The 20,759-nt window shown below is 35.3% G+C and overlaps 1 protein-coding gene across 1 annotated transcript in view; it reads right to left on the minus strand.

Annotated features, from left to right (window-relative positions):
• Positions 1–20,759, minus strand: part of ATP11C (ATPase phospholipid transporting 11C (ATP11C blood group)) — a 186,763-nt gene that overhangs the window by 77,113 nt on the left and 88,891 nt on the right. Inside the window, exons 6-12 of the mRNA XM_080909665.1 lie at positions 9,281–9,409; positions 7,657–7,760; positions 5,156–5,206; positions 3,929–3,993; positions 3,526–3,607; positions 2,212–2,362; positions 1,550–1,747 (exon numbers count right to left, since the gene is read on the minus strand). Coding sequence (XP_080765791.1) covers positions 1,550–1,747; positions 2,212–2,362; positions 3,526–3,607; positions 3,929–3,993; positions 5,156–5,206; positions 7,657–7,760; positions 9,281–9,409 — 780 coding nt within the window. The remainder of the gene's footprint in view (positions 1–1,549; positions 1,748–2,211; positions 2,363–3,525; positions 3,608–3,928; positions 3,994–5,155; positions 5,207–7,656; positions 7,761–9,280; positions 9,410–20,759) is intronic.

Consider the following 20,759-nt stretch of genomic DNA (forward strand, 5'->3'; position numbering starts at 1 on the left):
GAAAAGATCATTCAGAGACTGCCTCACCTGGAAAACCACCCCATATGCAGCCACCAAACCCACACACTATTGCTGATGCCAAGTAGTGCTTACTGGCAGGAACCAGACATGGATGTCTCCTCAGAGGCTCTGCCAGAATCATACAGATAGTTGAGCATGCTTGCAGCTAAACATCAGACTGAACATGGGGACCCCAATGAAGGAGCTAGAGAAAGGACTGAAAGAGTTGAAGGGTTTGCCACCTCAGGGGAAGAACATCATCATTAGCCAAGGCACTGAAGTGGAGAGAGTGATTAGGAGAGGGAGCACCTTCATGGAAGCAAGTTGAAGGTGAGGAGGGAGAGGCGTGTGTGTGAGTGTAACATTTGAAATATAAATACAGAGAATATTTAATAAAATTGAAAAAAACAGAATAGTATGTGCAAAGTCCTTTTGTACCTTTCAGTGTCAATTGTGAAATTGCACTTTGGTTTAGGCAAAGGTTGTGGGAAGGGTGGAAATAGGGGCTGGCGAGATTGGCTCAGTGGTTAAGAGGACTGACTTGCTTTCCAGGAAACTAGGTTCATTTCCTAGCACCACATTGAAGCTTATAATCACTTGTAACTCTAAATCTTAGAGAATCTAATGTCCTATTCCGGCCTCCAAACACACTGTACATAAATGGTTCAGAAACACACACGAAGCCAGACTATCCATTAGCTAAAATGAAAATAAAGTTTAAAAATTAAAATGGACAGATATAGAGAGTATGAGCAGTAGAAGGGCTAAATTCAGGGAGAGTTTTGAGGTACAGAGACAAATCAGTATCATTTGAAACAAATATGAGGCTTTGTTCTAGCCACCTTTTCATTGCCTTAATTTGCATTTACTAGTCACAGAAATAATATTTATACCACTCTAGCATAACTATCATGAGAATTAACTGAAAGCCAAAAAATTCCCCTCAACTATAAACATCATTACATAATACACAGCAAATTTAGACAAAGGGGAAATCTTTCTCGATACCAATAAGAAAGACAGGTCAAGTTTCAAGTCTATATTGATCTATTTGGGAAACCGAGGTAGGAAGATCACAAAGTGAAGACTTGTCTGAGCTCCCATGTGAGTTTAAAGACTACCTGTGCAATTAAGCAATTCCTTGTCTCACAATTAAAAGTACAAAGTATATATTGTAATCTAGCGGTGGAGCATTTGCCTCCCTTTCTTGATATCGCAGGTTCAGCCTCAAGACCAATACTAGACACTAATGAGAAAAGCGCTTAAAAGGTCATTGATTAAATCGCAGGTTACACTGCATTAAAAAATAAAATTTACCTATGTTAGAGACAAGGGCAGTGTCTTGTTTATCATTTGTTAAAATACTAGTAAAAATAACTGAAGTAGTAGTTGTAAAAATATTGCAAATCTTTTAGTTATTTGTGTGCATTAAAGATTTTTTTTGAATTACATGTCAATAAGATTAATGGTTACATATTTCAGTATTTCAGACTAAAAAACATTTTTACTATAGTAGTTTATTTAACTTAAACAAAAACTGTGTTCTCACCTGACCAAGTTCTTCATTAAGGTCTGATGTATTAACCAAGGCTCCTTCATTAATTTCTTCATCGAAAAAGTCTTTATCCCATGAAATAAAGAATGACCCTAAAAATTTCTGCATTTCTACTGTGACATACATGGAGACAGGTATAATGAAGTTGAAGAGAACCATGAATGATAAAAAGTCAGTGAACATTTTCAAAACCTAAAATAAAGAGATAGTTTATGTTAATTATATTCACAGTCTTCTTAGATGAATATAAAATGGCTTTATTTCCATTTCAATGCTTAAGACACGAATATAAAGAAACTTCCTAATGCCATTATATCTTAGTCAAAATTATTAGTATTAAGAATATTTTAGAACATTATGAATTTTATCTATATTTTTCAGTGTATAAACGTTCTACTTCAATACTTTTTCATTTCATTAAGTCCAAAGTTCCTCTCACCCATAGATGAAAACAAAGTTAATGTGTAGATATGAACACAAGTTCATACTGGATTAAAAATGCCAAAAAGCTCATTACTTTTCAAAGAGTTAAACAAATATAGACATATATAATGTAAAAACATATCTAAATAAAAAGGTATCATTTTTCTGAGCAGTGTTTCAGTAAAGGGTAGCCTAATCACAAGAGTTAATACTTCTCACAGCAAATCAATTACCTTAAAAGTTTCCCGTTCCTTTTGAGTCTTCTGGTTATACCAAGGTTCATCATTGTATGGGGTACTTTGCCAAACATACTTTAGAGTTGTACACACTGCAGCTTTGGTCAGTAAGATAAATAAATAAACAATCAGGAAGGCATTAATAGATCTGAAAAACAAAATAGTGTATCTAATTACTTATGACATAAACAAAATATAAATCTAAATTGTTCAAATATAATTTAGTTTAGTCTTAACTAATCTAAAGCTTCCCACATGAATGTTATATAATCTCAGTCTAATATTTTTCTGTAAGAACTTTTAATTATCACAGCTGAAGAATCACTGTTAAGTGGCAAAATGGAAAATCTAGCTCTAGACTGTTTATTGATCACTAATGTTCCCCAAGGCACAATATCTGGCTAGTCAAATATACCTTTACCAAAGGTCCCTGTAAAATAAATGGAAATGGACATATCCCTATGTTTTAGTATCTACTTAACCTCTATGGAAAGTGCATTGCCTCTTCCTATCAGAAGTCTAAATATTTCAAACTAAAGGTAGAATAGCAAAATTGAACCTCAAGCTGAGCATTTATTCTCTTAGCATTATTTGACAGCATAATTCTGGATAGGACACAATGAATCATATCCATGCCTACAAAGAGAAAGGTATGTCTGACATAGTGGTGTCTATAAACCCCAGTAGTTGGATTTATATTGGAAGGATTACAAATTCAAGAGCATCCTCAGCTTATGTAGCTAGTTTAAAATCAGACTAGGCTGCATGAGACACACATTCTCTCTCTCACAGGCACAGACACAAACACACAAGCAGGCACGCACAGACGTGTGTTTACACACAAATTCACAAACAAAAGTTTAATTAAAACTAAATTAAATTTCAAAAATTAATTAAGATTAAAAAGAGAAACTTCTGCACTCCAGTGTCTACCTGAACAATAATGCAGAACCAATTTGCGCATATCAACTAAAGGACCCCAATTCAGAACAAAAGGAAAAGAATTTAAAGTTTAGGTAAATGGTGCCATTTAAAATCTATGTAAGCTTATTTAAGTTATGTATTACCTTGGAGACACTTTCTTCATTTGTATAGTTGAAAGAATCTAACTTAAATTACTTCATAGAATTATTCAGAGTATTGAATCAAATCAGAAATAAATGAGAAACATTTCAGAAGCAGAAACAGGTGTTCAAAATGGTAGCTACTGTTATTGTGGGTTCTGAATTTCTGCTATTGCTATTTGGAGTTACTGAAGAAGTAACTATTTCAATCAATAACGATGAAAATAAAATAGTGGTTCATACTAACTTTTCAACGGCAGAACGTTTCTGAGACTTTCCTTGGTAGTTCAAAGCCATTTTGGTTTCCATCCCAGTGTAAACAGCAACTCCTAAAGAATAGCATAATATAACAAAGCCTGGTTACAGGTAAATTTGTTAGCCAACATCCTACCTATTTGGTTCTGTACATTTTTCAGTCTATAATTGGGAGAATTCTAAGTCTTCATTCAATTCATCAGTTGATATATCACTTATATTAAAATTTAAATAGTATACCATCTCGTAGTCCTATTAATTTATTATCCTGTAAATTCTCAGCACAAATATAAATTGAGAATAAAAGGCAGGTATCTGCCATGTTCATTTTAACATGCATTATTCTTATAAGCTTTAAGAAACATTTTTAATAGCATATTTTTAAAGTTGTTCACCATATATCTTCTTGGTATTTTTAAGTGTGGCTCCTTTCAGCAAAAGATTTTCAGGTCCCAAAGACCTAAAGAAAAAACAAGCACACTTTATTTAAACAATGTATAACGTCATCAACACTGGGGACAGATTTTTGCCCTAACACACACCTATCTCTATCTCCAAGGGGGTCAGAATGTATCTATTTCCACCATATGCTTACTCCCCAGGATGAGAAGAAAGATCCTTCCATCTGAGGTGACTGAGGGTACAGCACAGATGGAAGCACAGTACAGGAGTCACCAGCAACAAGCAGAGGTTAAAAAAAAGCACAGAAGAATCAAAAGATTATGATTCACAGATAGCAAGACAAGAGCTACAAGAAGTGAGAAATAGAAGGTCACAGATAAAAGATGGTGAAGGCAAGTGCCAAACTGGAAACAAAACAAAACAAAAAAAATTGACATCTTTGTAGTGAATAATTTCTGATTTCTGGGGGATTAAGGCAAAGTGAAAAATGAAGGAAATTAATTATATAATAAAAAATAAGAAAGCATCCTGTTTGTATGCATTGTCTGATAACTGATAGCCCTTATATTTTACCTAGGTCCAAGGAATTCTAACACATTTTCTCACTGTCTAGAGCCTTACTTGTTCTCCCATAAGCCACTGTTCTCCAGTTTTATTTTCACCTTGCCATAAATCTATGTAATGTCCAGAACAGGTTTGGGAAAACAGTCAAACAGGTACAGAGCTCTGCTCTTTTATTTTTATTTTTTAATTAAAAATGCATACACACACAGACACACCCGCACATTACTTTTGTGTACAGGCACCACACAGTGTGTGTGTGTGTGTGTGTGTGTGTGTGTGTGTGTGTGTGTGTGTGTGTGTGTTTAGCAGTCAGAGGATACTTTTTTGGAGTCAGTTTTCTCCTCTGACCTTTAAATTAGGTTCTGGGAATTAAATTCAGGTGGCTAGGCATTTGTTGCAAGTGTCTTTATTGACTGGTCCTAAGGAGCTCTGTTTTTTGTTTTTTTTGTTTTTTTTTTTAATCTCTATGTATTTATTTCAATACCAATCTATCCAACACAGAGAAACCCTACCACCACAACCCTACTAATCATAAGGTTACTTAGCTATATTCTTTTCATTATAATTAAGAAAAGGCATTTGACTATTTTAGTGGGTTTAAAAGAAATAAATGTCCTTCTTTTCAAAAGGATAGATAAAAGGAATAACAAACTAACCTGGCAACAGCCTCAATACTATTACTATAGATACTGATTCGCCCAACAAACCTGTTAAGACAAAACAAAACAAAATGACACAATAGCAAGTGTAAAATCCAAATACCAGCAATTGAAAATTCATCAGATTACAAATAATGAAAAAAAAATTGAATAAATTGAAAATTCAGTGAAAATTCTACTAAGCTTCTGAAAAAAGTAAAAATATAAATCACATAAGATTTAAATTTAACCTTTGAAATAATATTACAAATTTAAGAGTATATACAAATATTTTAAATCAACTAAAATTCTGCTTGGTTATACATATACACAATAGCTTATATGATACCTTTCTATAAATAATGTGGCTTTTATTTTAGATTCATGTGAACATGAATGGTTTCAATACTACAATATAATTTTCAAAACCAGTATTCCAAGTGTTTTTTTTCACAAATGAATGACAGAGGGTGGAAGGAAGCTTTTATTAAACTACAGATTGCTGGGTCCTATCCTTTAACTTGTATATCAGATTCTTAAGTGATACTGGTACTGCTTTAGAGACTTACAATGAACACCTTGCAAATGTTGAGCTTGTATCTGGCAATTGATCTGATACATGCACTTGATATGGATAGATATAAGCTAGCCTACATTTCTGCAAACAGGACAAAAAACCCTAACCCCTCTTCAACGAGACTATAATACTTTGTAATTTGCATTAGTGTTTCCTTTACATAAAAAGTTTTTTTTATTACTATAATGTATTATATGTTTCAAATACTTTTATAACATTGGTTTTCAAAATATTTTAGTCTTTGAGAATTTCCTACAATGTATTGTATTTTGATCTTATTTCACCCAAGCAACTCCTTCCAGATTCATAACCACATCCCTACCAACACAAATTGTCTCTTTTAAAAGGTATTTAGTTTTACTTATATGCAATATGTATTTCTCTGTGTTTGTGCATGTGAATGCAAGTGCTCAAAGAAGCCAGAAGCATTAGATCCTCTGGAGCTGGAATTATAAGTGAAAGGTGTAGTCATTAATATGTGTGTTGTGTAAGCTCTTAACCAGAGTTATCTCTGTCGTGCCTCAGTTTAAATACTTTTATATACAAAATATGAGAACCTACACATTCATTCTATGTTAACTGTATAAGTACTGTACTGGATAGATGCTGAAAATATAAACTTAAAAGGCACATTCTTTGACCTATGATAAGGCAATTAATAAATATAGTAATAACTGAACTGATAAAAATAGTACAAGTAATTGCTATTAGAATGCTAGAAATACATTCTGAAGTCACTATTCAAGGGATTCAGCTTAGGTAAATTAGAATAACCTGGCCTACCCTAAATTATCTTTCATATTTAAGGCTCTAAAATCTGTGGATTTCTCTTAGAAATATGCAAGTATATATATGCATATGAAACACATATATTCTCATGTAGAATATGCTACCCCCTTTCTGTGTTCATGGATTTTACATACATCTTTATTACTGTACTATAAGCTTAGCTTTATTATTTGATATCCTTTGCTCACTGAATTTCTTAAAGGTAGAAAAATGTTTTATTTGCTTTTGAATTGAGGCAGGGTTTCTCTGTGTAATAGCTATGGCTATCCTGGAACTCGTTTTGTAGACCAGGCTGGATTCAGACCAGAGAAATTTGTATACCTCTGCCTCTCAAGTACTGTAACTAAGGCATGCACCACTACTGCCCAGCTGTGGCTCTAGTCCTTAGTGTCATGGTGAACATAAAAAAAGATAAAGAAAGAGGAAACAAAGAATGAAAGGGAAGGCAACATTCTCATAACAGAATATTTTTCTCTACTGCTCCATATGAGAGAAAACAAACTCCAGCCATTTGTCTTCAAACATGAATTAACATGATGGGTTGCTTATATAGCAAATGGTACGTGCAACAGTGGTATAAAATAACTAATGAGTCCTAGATTCCAATGCCAAGTTTTTGACAACCCACATGAATGTTTATCAGAAACCTATATCCAAGAGCCAGAAGAAAACATACCATTTTATTAGTCCTTGAACTTAATGGCTTATGGTGGACAACAGATAGCCAATTATCAATCTTTAGTTCCTCATGCTCATTAACAAAAAAGGATGACATGACTATTAACTGTACTGTCCCATATTCTCCATTTTTTGTTCATGTTAGCTAAGATACAAAAAGTTTATTTTGTTTTAATTTATTCTAGATACTCTATTAGTCCAATAGATGAAGCTTGGTGTAACCATCTTAAAAAAAAGTGATCAAGTGACTAAAACAAAAGAAAAAATATAGAATGTTTTGGCCCATAATGATTTATCTTAGAGCGGTAGGTAGCAAGGCTAATTTGATTCATCTCCCTTCCATGAAGAAAGAACAGTTTATAAAAACATACCTAAGAGCAAGCTGGTACATAAGCAGTGGGTATTTCTTTGCTATATTGGTAGGCAAAAAAGGAGCAGAGACAACAGACATGAGTAAGATGAAGCAGCGTCTTACTTGTAGAGGTCAGGCTGAGGCTGCTCACATTCAATTGCTGCTCGGAGATTATCAATGGATTCCGCTGTACACAGTTCAATGGTATCTCGGACTGCATAATGTGTCTATATAAAAGCAGATGATAATCATAAATAAATAATTTCTTTTTTTATAACTGCATATGCAACTAATTCCAGAAACAGCATGTTTTAGGGTAACAAGGGTCAGCAGAATATTACAAATGTTGATGGACATTCGTCACTAAATAAATTTCAGAATACTATTTCTAAACTACTAACAGCTACATAGGTATCCCTGTGAAGATTTCATAGGGAAAAGAAAAACAATTAAAAACTTTCCTTGATATTAACATTTGAGGTTCTCACACTTGTAGCATGCATATAATTAACTGAAATCTCTGATGAAGATTTGAAGAAGTCATTAGTGGTTCCATTACACAAACAGTTTTTATACACAAACAATTTGGTAATGATTTTGAAACTGTTCAAAATGGGCATATTTTATATAGAAGCAAGGAAAGAATATCTTATGGTCAATGATTAAGATCACACACACACACAAACATATCTATATGAACAAAAGTTAGTGCAGATTCAAATATTATACCCTTTATACACAAGGGAAAGCTGGTGATACCATTTTTAGGGAACTTCTTGATCTAAATTTATAACAACTGACTGACTTTAAATTCTCCAACTTATTACCACTTAATGAATAAAAGAACACTGAAAATTTCCTTTCTCTACACAGTATTTTCAATGTTAGAGAATCTATAGATGGATTTCTGTATTATATCCTCATAATGCCTAAAATATAATTCAGTTATTGAACAGTTGAGACACCAGTAATTTAGTTCCCTGTGTTTGAAACACAGAACCAGTAAACAGTAAGAAGTAAAGCTTTTATTTATTTATTTCTATTTATTTAATTTTATGTATATGTGTCTGTGCACCACTTGTGTCTGTATTGTCCAAGAAGGTCAGAGAAGTGGATCTCCTGGGACTGGAATTTATAGATGGTTTGTGAGCTACCATGTAGGTTCTAGGAATTGAACCTGGGTCCTCTAGAAGAACAGTCTTTTTTATAAATCTACTTCTCTAAACCCAGAATTAATCTTTTAAACAAAAAATATATGATCCTTTAAAAATAAAGGTAGATCAATTAGAAACTTATAATACTGAAAGCTATTTTGGTACTTATGTAGTTTTAGTTCACAAGTATTGTCAATTATAAGGTCTAGATGTACCTCAGTGGTAGTTCTACTATGCATCAGTCCTAAGTATGACAACAAAAACACTAACAAGAAGCCTAAATAAAATATTAGTTGAAATATATATATTATAATATATTATATTATATTATATTATATTATATTATATTATATTTAAGTGGTGCTACAAAAATTGTGATAGCTCTTGTGTATAAGATGGATTTCCCCCAAACTCTCAATACAACCCTATCCTCCAAACTGGGCATTGACTTAGAAGCTAAGATAACTGCATGATAGCTGTCTACAAATACAAACCTCACATGAAATTAATTAAAGAACTAAGAAGTGTTAGAAGACAGTACTGTCTCATTAAGCATTTTGAAAATAAACTGCAACAGATTTAGTCTCCATTACCTTGCAGTTGGATTCGCCATCAAGACTGGCTGTAGTGACATAACAGGTTCCATCAGTTGTGCAGGATGACAGAAGAATAAGATCACAGGGAAAGGTTTCATCTGCCTGTACTTCTACTACATCACCAACCTAAAATAGCAGAAGAAATAGTTTAAATTCTAAACAAACCATTTAGTATACTAATATTTAAGCTAAAATTATATTAATAGACATTTATAGATGTGAGGCTTTGAGAGTATCTCAGCATCCTAGACCACATGCAAAGAGATGAAACAATTATTAAGCATTCAGAATATTCTTCAAGGTCGAAAGGTCTTAGTATGTTTTCAGAAATCTTAGCACTGTTGTGTAATAAGCATTCTGACATCCCCATGTTCTGTGTTCTCTGATATTTCTGGCACTGACATATAATAAGACAATTATCATTGCCATTTCAAGAAAAAAGCAAAAAACGGTTTCAAGTTAGGCACTTCATGGCCAGAACCCTCTGAATTTTCACTTTGAACCATATATATTTCAGCATTATTCTGTCTGCAGTTATGATTGCTATGTTTCTTCTATAGTGTATAGGTAATATAATATGGGGGTGGGGGACTTTTGCATATGTCTGCTTTCCACAAATTCATCTATTTAGAAGACTCACTTTATACAGCAATAACAATCACTTTCAGCAAGTATCCTAACCCCAATATGAGGAAAAACAAGAGAGAAGAAACCTTGATCAGGGAAATGCAAATCAAAACAACCCTGAGATTCCACCTCACACCAGTCAGATTGGCCAAGATCCAAAACTCAGAAGACAGCAGATGCTGGCAGGTTGTGGAGAAAGAGGAACACTTTTCTACTGTTGGTGGGGTTGTAAACTAATACAACCACTCTGGAAATCAGTCTGGCGAAACCTCAGAAAATTGGACATAATACTACCTGAAGACCGAGCTATTCCACTTCTGGGCATATACCCCAGGGACACCTTAGTACACAACAAAGATATATGCACCACAATGTTCATAGCAGCTCTATTTATAATAGCCAGAAGCTGGAAAGAACCCAGATGTCCTTCAGTAGATGAATGGATACAAAAATTGTGGTACATTAACACAATGGAGTACTACTCAGCTATCAGAAACAACGACTTAACCAAATTCTTAAGAAAATGGTTGCATCTAGAGAATATCATCCTGAGTGAGGTAACCCAGTCACAAAAGAACAGACATAATATGCAGTCACTGATAATGGGATACTAACCCCAGAAAGCTCTGAACACCCCAGAAACAACTCATAGACTGTGTGAAGTTCAAGAAAAGAAAAGAAAACAAAAAAAGGAAAAAACATTATGCTCAATCCTTACACACCAAGAAAACTTTGACTAATTCCTGGTTACATCCTGTTTTACATGTACTTTTTGCTCATTGTAACTAGTAAGACCTTAATGCAGAGTATCAAACCTTTAAATAAAAAGCCATGCACTGACAAAAATGTATTTGTATACATTTATGCAAAAATGTTTAAATTTTTTTCTTTTGTCTTTGTTTTTTAAAATAAAGTTAAAAAATAAATAATGATTAAAAAAAAGAAAGAAATCTTAAAAAGAAAAGAAACCTTGATCAATTCAATCTTGAACAAAGCCCAAGTTCTTGTCCCAGCTTTGTGATTAAATAATAGGACCTTAGGTAATGTCTTAGATAATTACAAAGACTGCAGAAGATGCATGTTTGAAATGATACAAGTAAAACATTAAGTAATGTGCTTGCCCTATTAGATCTCCATATTCCTTTGGCCCCACACGTCTAACTGCAATCTTGGATCAGCACTCCCCATCCTAGAGCTCTGTCTGCCTCCAGTGAGGCCTACTCTAACCCAAGCTACACAAATGAGACATCCATGCCCAAACTGCCCCCATCACCCACCAAGAACCCAAGATGGGCAGCCTTGAACTCTGCCCGGCCCTATCAGTTCTATCTTCCTTCTGGACCACAGCTCTACCTACAATAGAGGATCAGCATGCCTATCTGCAGCCCACAGCTCTCTTGACTCTCCAAAGGCCCTCAGCTATCTGGAACAACCAGTCTCAAAATTGTAGTATTCCAAAGGACTATGAAGAAGGAAATTGAAGATCTCAGAAGATGGAAAGATCTCCCATGCTCATGTCTTGGAAGAATAAACATTGCAAAAATGGCCATCTTGCTGAAAGTAATCTAGAGATTCAATGCAATCTCCATCAAGATTTCAACTCAATTCTTCATAGAGTTAGAACGAGCAATTTGCAAATTCATTTGGAATAACAAAAACCCTAGGATAGAAAAAAACTATTCTCAACAATAAAAATCTTCTGTGGGAATCGCCACCCCTAACCTCAAGCTATATTACAGATCTATTGTGATTAAAAAAAAAAAAAAAACACGCCTGTTATTGGTACAGAGATAAGCAGGTAGATCAATGGAACAGAATTAAAGACCCAGAAATGAACCCACACACCTATGGTAACTTTAACTCTGACAAAGAAGCTAAAAACATTCAATAGAAAAAGGACAGCTTCTTCAACAAATGGTGTTGGTTCAAGTGGCAGTCAGCATGCAGAAGAATGCAAATCAATCCATTCTTATCTCCTTATACAAAGCTCAAGTGCAAGGGGATCAAAGACCTCAAAATAAAACCAGGTACACTGAAACTATTAGAACAGAAAGTGGAGAAGAGCTTAGAACACATAGGCATAGGTAAAAATTTCCTGAACAGAACACCGAAGGCTTATGCTCTAAGATCAAGAATCAACAAATGAGACCTCATGAAGGCTAAAACACTGCCAAGAAGACAAAATGGCAGCCAACAGATTGGGAAAAGATCTTTACCAATCCCATATCTGATGCAGGGCTAATATCCAATATATACAAAGAATTCAAGGAGTTAGAATCCACAAAATCAAATAGTCTTATTAAAAAATCGGGCACAAAGCTAACCAAAAAAATTCTCAACTGAGGAATATCGAATGGCTGAGAAGCATCTAAGTAAGTGCTCAACATCCTTAGTCATCAGGGAAATGAAAATTAAAACAACCCTGAGATTCCACCATACACCGGTCAGAATGGCTAAGATAAAAAACTCAGATGACAGCAGATGCTGGCGAGGATGTGATGAAAGAGGAACACTTCTTCACTTTTGGTGGGATTACAAGCTGGTACAACCACTCTGGAAATCAGTCTGGTGGTTACTCAGATAACTGGATATAGTACTACCTGAGGACCCTGCTATACCAACCAGTCCTGGGCATACACCCAAAAGACACTTCACCATATAATAAAGACACATTCTCCACCATGTTCATAGCAGCCTTATTTATAATAGCCAGAAGCTGGAATGAACCCAGATGTCATTCAACAGAACAGATACAGAAATTGTGGTACATTTACACAATGGAGTACTATTCAACTATTAGAAACAACGACTCTAGGAAATTCCTAGGCAAATGGATGGAACTAGAAACTATCATCCTGAGTGAGGTAACCCAGTCACAACAGAACACACATGGCATGCACTCACTGATAAGCGGATACTAGCCCCAGAAAGCTCTGAATACCCAAGAAACAATTCACAGACCTTATGAAGGTCAAACAGAAGGAAGACCAGAAGGTGAATGTTTCAGTCCTTCTTAGAAGGAAGAAGAAAACACTCACAGGAGAAAATACAAGGTCAAATAGAGGAGCAGGGATTGAAGAAAAGATCTTTCAGAGACTGCCTTACCTGGGGATACAACCCAATATAGCCACCAAACCCAAGTACTTTGCTGATGCCAAGAAGTGCTTATTAGTAGGAGCCTGATATGGATGCCTCATCAGAGGCTCTACCAGAATCCTACATACGCAGTTGTGGATGCTTACAGCTAACCATCTGACTGATCATGGAGATGCCAATCAAAGAGCTAGAGAAAGGACTGAAGGAGCTGAAAAGGTTTGCAACTTCACGGGAAGAACAATATTATCTACCAACCAAACCCTTCACAATTCTCATGGACAAAAACACCAACCATTGAGCACACATGGAGAGACCAATGGCTCCAGTTGCATATGTAGAAGAGGATAGAACTGTCTGATATCAATGGGAGAAGAAGTCTTGTGGTCCAGTGAAGGCACGTTTTCCCAGTGTAGAATGCCAGGGCACTGAGGTGAAGAGGGTAATTGGGATAGGAAGCACCTTCATGGAAGCAATTGGAGGGGGAGGGGGATGTTTCTGGTGGGGATAGAAAGAGGATAACATGTGAAATGTAAATAAGGAAAATATCTAATAAAATATATTTAAAAAAAAAGAAATTCAAGATGAGATAATACTGTAAATCCAATATGAGGTCATTGATTTGGGTAGTCTTAAAGCAAATGACCGTGTAAGAAGTATTGAACAAAAAAGAATAAAAGAGGGTAAAGATTCCTAGTTCAAAGTGCCAGAAAACAATCGTTAAGGAAATCACAGAATGCTTCCCTAAACTGAAGAAAGAGATCCCTATAAACATACAAGAAGCCCATAAAACACCAAATAGATTAGACCAGATAAAGTCCATCCCACCACATAATAATTGAAACACTAAATGTTCAGAAGAAATAATATGTAAAGCCGCAAGGGAAAAAGACCAAGCAACATATAAAGGGAGACCTATCAGAATTACACCTGATGTCTAAATAGACACTAAAATTCCAAAGATCCTGGGCAGATAGATGGCTTGAAGAACATAAGAGAACACAGATGCCAATCCAGAGTACCAAACCCAGAAAAACTCTCAATCACCACAGTGGAGAAGACAAAGTGAAATTTAAACAATATCCTTCTACTAATCAAGTCCAACAGAGAACACTACAAGGAAACCTCTAACACATGGAAGGTAAATGTTCCCAGGAAAACACAAGAAAGTGGGTATCTCACAGCAAACCTTTTACCCCCCCAAACAAACAAAATACACCATCTTCTTAGTTCCTCATGTATCCTTCTCCAAAACTGACCATATATGATCAGGCACAAAGTAAGCCTCAACATTGCCTTCATAAAAAAATTAGAAAGTTCTCATACCAGCAATTTAAACAGACACTAAAACTCTCTAGAGAAAAAAGAAGCAAGCATACCAAAGAGGAGTAGAATGCAAGAAATAATTAAAATCACGGCTGAGATCCACCAGTTAGAAACAAAGAAAAAAATACAAAGAATCAAGGGAACCAAGAGCTATTTCTTTGAGAAAATCAACAAAACTGAAAAATCATTAGCCAACCAGAGATAGTATCTAAATTAACAAAAAAGGAGATATAACAAAGCTTGAAGAAATTTTAAAAATCATCATATCTTATTACAAAAGCCTATACTCCACTATACTGGAAAATATTAATATAATTTCTACACAGACACCACTTAACAATGTTAAATCAAGATCAGATAATCTAATTAAACAGTGCTATAACTCCCAAGGAAATATATATAAACAGTAACTCAAAATTTCTCAGCACACACACACAAACCCCCAGGGAGAAAGGGTTTTAGAGAAGAATTCTAGAAGACTTTCCAAGAAAAGCTAATATCAAGATTCCTCAAACTCTTCCACAAAATACAAACAGAAGTAATACTACCTAATCCATTCTATGAGGCCATAGTCACCTTGATACCTAAACCATACAAAGACTCAACAAGCAGAGCTTCAGATCAATTTAGCTTATGAACCTTACCACAAAGATACCCAATAAAATTCTTACAAAGCACTTCCAAGAAAACATCAAAAACATCATTCACCATGATCAAGTAGGCTTTAGCCGAGGGATGCAAGAATGGTTCAATAAAGGAAAATCCATCACTATAATCCACTATATAAACAAACTGAAAGAAAAAACAATCACATGATTATCTCACTGGATTCTGAAAAAGCCTTTGACAAAATCCAACACTCCTTCATGTTAAATCAAGGAAGGATTCAAGGCATATACCTAAACATAATAAAACAATATATCGCAAGCCAATAGCCAACTTCAAATTAAATGGAGAAAAATACAAATCAATCCCACTAAAATAAGGAAAATGCCTGGGCTGCCCACTCTCTTATTGATTCAATGCAATACTTGAGGTTCTAGCTAGAGCAATAAGACAATAAAAGGAGATCAAGAAAATACACATTGAAAAGGAAGTCAAAGAATTGCTATTTCCAGATGACATGATAGTATACATAAGCAACCCACAAAATTCTACCAGAACTACAACTGAGAAGCAGCTTCAGTAATGTGGCTGAATACAAAATTAAGTCAAAGAATTCAGTAGTTCTCCCCTCTACAAATGATAAATGGGCCGAGAAAGAAATTAGTGAAACAATACCCCTCATAATAGCCAGAAATATTATAAAACAACTTGTTGCAACTGTAATCAAGCAATGAAAGATCTGTATGACAAGAACATCAAGTTCTGGAAGAAGGAAATTGAAGAAGATATCAAAAAAAAAAAAAAAAAAAAGAAAAGAAAAGAAAAATTTACCCATGTTCATGGGTAAATCATGGCAGGATTAACATAGTCAAAATGGCCACCTTACCTAAAGCAATCTACAGATTTAACGCAATTCCCATCAAAATGCCAACACAATTTTTTAAACACCTTGAAAAAGCAATTATCCACTTCAGATGGAAAAACAAAAAACCCAGGATAGCCAAAACAATCATGAACAATAAAAGAACCTCTGGAGGAATCACCATCACAGACCTCAAACTGTACAGAGCAACAGCAATAAAAACCAAATGGTATTCATACAGAAACAGACACATTTATCAAGAGAATCAAATCAAATACTCAGAAATAATCCCACACAACTATGGATATTTAATTTTTTAATAAAGAAGCCAAAGGAATGCAATGGAGAAAAGAAAGCACCTTTAACAAATGGTGCTGGTTTAACTGTATGTCTACACGTAGAAGAATGAAAATAGATCCATATTTATTACATTGCACAAAACTCAAGTCCAAGTGGATCAAGGACTTCAACATAAAATCTGATACACTACATATCAGAGAAGAGAAAGTGGGAAAGAACCTAGAATGCATTGGTACAGGATACAATTTCCTGAAGAAAACGCCAGTGACTCAAGCTCTAATATCAACAATTGATAAATGAGACCTCATAAGACTGAAAAAGCTTCTGTAAGGCAAAACACACTGTCAATAGGACAAAACAGCAACCTACAGATTGGGAAAGGATCTTCACCAATCTGACATCCTACAGAGGACTAATATCTAAAATATATAAACAACTCAAGAATTTAGAATTCAACAAACCAAATAACCCAATTAAAAAGGTGGCATAGAGCTAAACAGAGAATTCTCAGCAGAGGAATCTGAAATGGCTGAAAAGCACTTAAATGTTTAAACTCCTTTGTCATCAGGGAAATGCCAATCAAAATAACCCTGAAATTCTACCTTACATCAATCAGAATGGCTAAGATCTATAACTCAAGTGACAGTACATGCTGGCAAAGATTTGGAGAAAGGGAAATACTACTCTATTGCAAACTTGTACAACCATTGTGAAAATCAATATGCAGGTTTTTTCAGAAAACAAAATAGTTCTACCTGATATCCAACTATACTGCTCCTGGACATATACCAAAAGAAGCTCCAACATATAACAAGGATGTGTGGTCCCGTATGCTTATTTAGCAGCTTTATTTTTTAATAGTTAGAAGCTGAAAAGAACCCAAATGTCCCTCAAGCAAATAATACAGAAAATGAGGTTCATTTACACAATAGAATACTAGTCAGCTTCTAAAAATGAAGACATCATGAATTTTGCAGGCAAATAAATGGATCTTGAGAATACTATCCTGAGTGAGGTAACCAAGACCCAAAAGGACATGCATGATATGTGTTATTGATAATTGGATACTAGCAATATAGTACAGGTACCCATGATACACCTCAAACACCCAAAGAAATTAAGGAAGGAAGGACAAAGTGAGGAAGCTTGAATCTCACTTAGAGGGAGAATAGTCATAGGTGGCAAAGGGAAGGAGAGAACTGAGTGGGGAAGGGGATGAGAAAGACAATGGGGGAGTTAAGATCAGGTGTGGGGAAAGAGAAAAGACTGGGCAGGAGAATGAATTGAACACTCCTGCAGGTGCTGGGGATAAGGGAATGGGGGAGAATTTCTAGGAAGCCCCCAGAGACCTGGGATGGGGAAGCCTCTCAGGAGTCAATTTGGGTGACCTTAGCCATGTTGACTAACAGTGGGGACATGAAATCACCTATTGTAGCTGGGTAGAAACCCCAGTGGAAGGATAAGGACATCAATCCACCCACAAAAGTTTGACCCAAACTGTGTCCTGCCTAAAAGCAATGCAGGGATAAAGATGAAACAGAGACTAAAGGAATGGCCAACCAACTTGAGACCAATCCTATGGGCAAGTACCAATACCTGACACTATTAATGATACTCTGTTATGCTTACAGACAGGAGCCTAGCATGGCTATCCTCTGAGAGGATCCGCCCAGCAACTGACTATAAAAGATGCAGAGACCCACAATCAAACAGTAGATGGAGCTCAGGCAGTCTTATGAAAGAGTTATGGGAACAACTGAATGCCCCAACCTGAATAGGAATTCCACAAGAAGAACAACACAGTCAACTAACTCGGACCCTCAGCAGCTCTCAGAGACAGCCACCAACCAGAGAGCATACATAGGCTGGACTGAGGAGCCCTGCAGATAGGGCTGCCTTTTCTGAACTCAGTGGGAGAAGATGCACCTAATCCTGCAGAGACTTAATGTGCCAGGGTTAGGGGATACCCAAAGGGACAACTCACCATCTCACAGTTGAAGAGGAAGGGGTATGGGGGAACAGACTCTGTAAGGGGTGGATCAAGAGAAGGGACAGCGTTTAGAATGTAAATAACTTTATTAATAAAAAAGTAATTTGCCTAGCATATATTCAATATGATGGGTTTAAATTACACTTATTGATACAATAAAACTCCTTTATTCACAGATTGTGAATATAAGAGAATATTTCTTAAGGATGTAAGAAGTTTTTCATATAATAGCCAGAACCTGGACAGAACCCAGATGTCCTTCAGAAGATGAATGGATACAAAAATTGTGGTACATATACACAATGGAGTACTACTCAGCTATCAGAAACAATGACTTAACCAAATTCTTAAGAAAATGGCTGCATCTAGAGAATATCATCCTGAGTGAGATAACCCAGTCACAAAAGAACAGACATAATATGCAGTCACTGATAGTGGGATGCTAACCCCAGAGGCTTGCACTCCTCCAGAAACAACTCACAGACTGTATGAAGTCCAAGAAATAAAGAAAACAAAAAAAAATATACATATATTTACAAAACAAGAAGACTTTGACTATTTCCATGTTCCGTTTTGTTTTGCATGTACTTTACGCTTATTGTAACTATTAGGTTTTCAATGCATACTGTCAAGCCCTTGAAAAAAATCAAGTACTGACAAAAAAATATATTCACATGGTTTTATGTAAAAATTATTTCAATGTCTGAAAAAACATTACTGACAAAATGTATAATTTTAAGCAAAAAATGTTTAAAATCTGTACATTTATCTTTGTTTTGTAAAATAAAGTCGTTTAAAAAAAAAAAAGAAGTTTTTCAGATAACACTTCCCTATAGTTTTCATGTCATATTGGACAGAAAATGATCCAGTTTAAAACAACAATAACATCATAACCCGAAAAACAAACTTAAAAACATCCAGAAATCCACAAGAATATTACCAATAATTATAAATAAAGAAAAAACTACACGCAAAGCAAAATTTTTGATTTTGAACATACATAAGAGAAGTAATCTGGTATATTTGGAGAAATTAATATTATTCATCACTACAAAGAAATAAAGTATCAAGCCAAAAAAAACATGAAGTAAACTTAAATGCATAAGTTAAAGAAATTGATCTTTTGAAAAAAGGCTATATATAATTTTATGTTTTCCTCAATATAATATTCTGTAAAATCAAGAAACATGTAGTAGGAAAAGGACAAGTGATCGTAGCGATTAAGGAAGAATGAAGAACAATGAAGCAGAAGACAGATTTTTAGGGGAAGTAAAATTATTCTGCATGATATTACAATGTTGTATATTTGTCAAACCTCATTAGAATACATAGCACTCAAAGTAAACACTAATGTAAACTAAAATTTATGTGCCAGGAGAGGTTTACTGAAGCTCATAATAGAAGATTCTTGTGTGACAGAGCACTGGCTATTACATTGTTATGTTTTCCTGTGAACATAAAACTGTTGTGTTGGACTTAGGCCCTTAAAGATACCCTGGTTCTCAGTTGAGACAAGTTGAAGCCCCTGGAACTATAAGTGAGGCTGCAGGAAGCTTCCTAGTCTCCCGAAATCAGGAATCCTTGCCCTTGCCATACGCACCACACTGCCCCTTGGGGGGTTGGCCTCTCCCCAAGACCCTCCTCCACAGGCAGTTGTGACTTGCAGTCGGTCATGTAAGCTCCAGACAGAAGCAGGACCATCCCCAATATGTAGACAAGCTATTCCCAGCCCCCACCCCAGGCCAAGCCAATAGGAAGTAGTGGTTATCAGATTCCAAACCATTTCAAATACTATACGAGCCTTTGTTCTAAGAGCTGATAAGACCACCTATTAGAAAATTTTCTTGCCTGAAACTTCTTGTACCCTGAGCAGAAGAATCAGTGGAAATTAGAAAACCCTGGCAAGCTGAGCCCAGGAGAGCCCAGGAGTGGACAGAGCTCAAGTGCTAAGAGTCCAGCAGTAGAAGCGGTGAAACAGGCCAAACCGGTTTTTCCCTTCTCCAATTGTCCAAGCTCATAGGCGGCCAGCCTGACCCAGCTGCATAGGCAGCAGAGGTCACTCTAATCTCTAATCAGATGAACTTTTGGCTTAAGGCCCTACACTGTTGTGAACAACAAAATTTACTGCTTTAAAAACATTTATTGGCAACCAAAAATGTTTGATGTACTAAATATAAATGTCATTTGGTAGAAATCTTATTTGGTATAGAAGTAAACAATGCTTAATTTGAATAAAATATGAATACCACCTTGCTCTAAAATATAGAGTACACTTTCTATGCAAAAATACTTTTATAGTTCATTAAAAATTAACATAAGGATAAAAACATATACCCAAAAGAACTGAAAACTGATATTTAAATAAAAAAGCATCCTTGACTCCAACATACAATAAGGACACATGCTCCACCATGTTCATAGCAGTTTCATTTATAATAGCCAGAAGCTGGAAAGAACCCAGTCCTTTAACAGAGGAATGGATACAGAAAATGTGGTACATATACACAATGGAGTACTACTAAGACATTAAAAACAATGACTTCATGAAATTTCTAGTCAAATGGATGGAACTAGAAGCTCTATCATCCTGAGTGAGGTAACCCAGGCACAAAAGGACACTCATAGCATTCACTCACTGATAAGCAGATACTAGCCCCAGAAAGCTCTGAATA

The sequence above is a fragment of the Micromys minutus genome (genome assembly GCF_963924665.1).
Source record: "Micromys minutus genome assembly, chromosome: X".
In the NCBI taxonomy this organism is placed as follows: domain Eukaryota; kingdom Metazoa; phylum Chordata; class Mammalia; order Rodentia; family Muridae; genus Micromys; species Micromys minutus.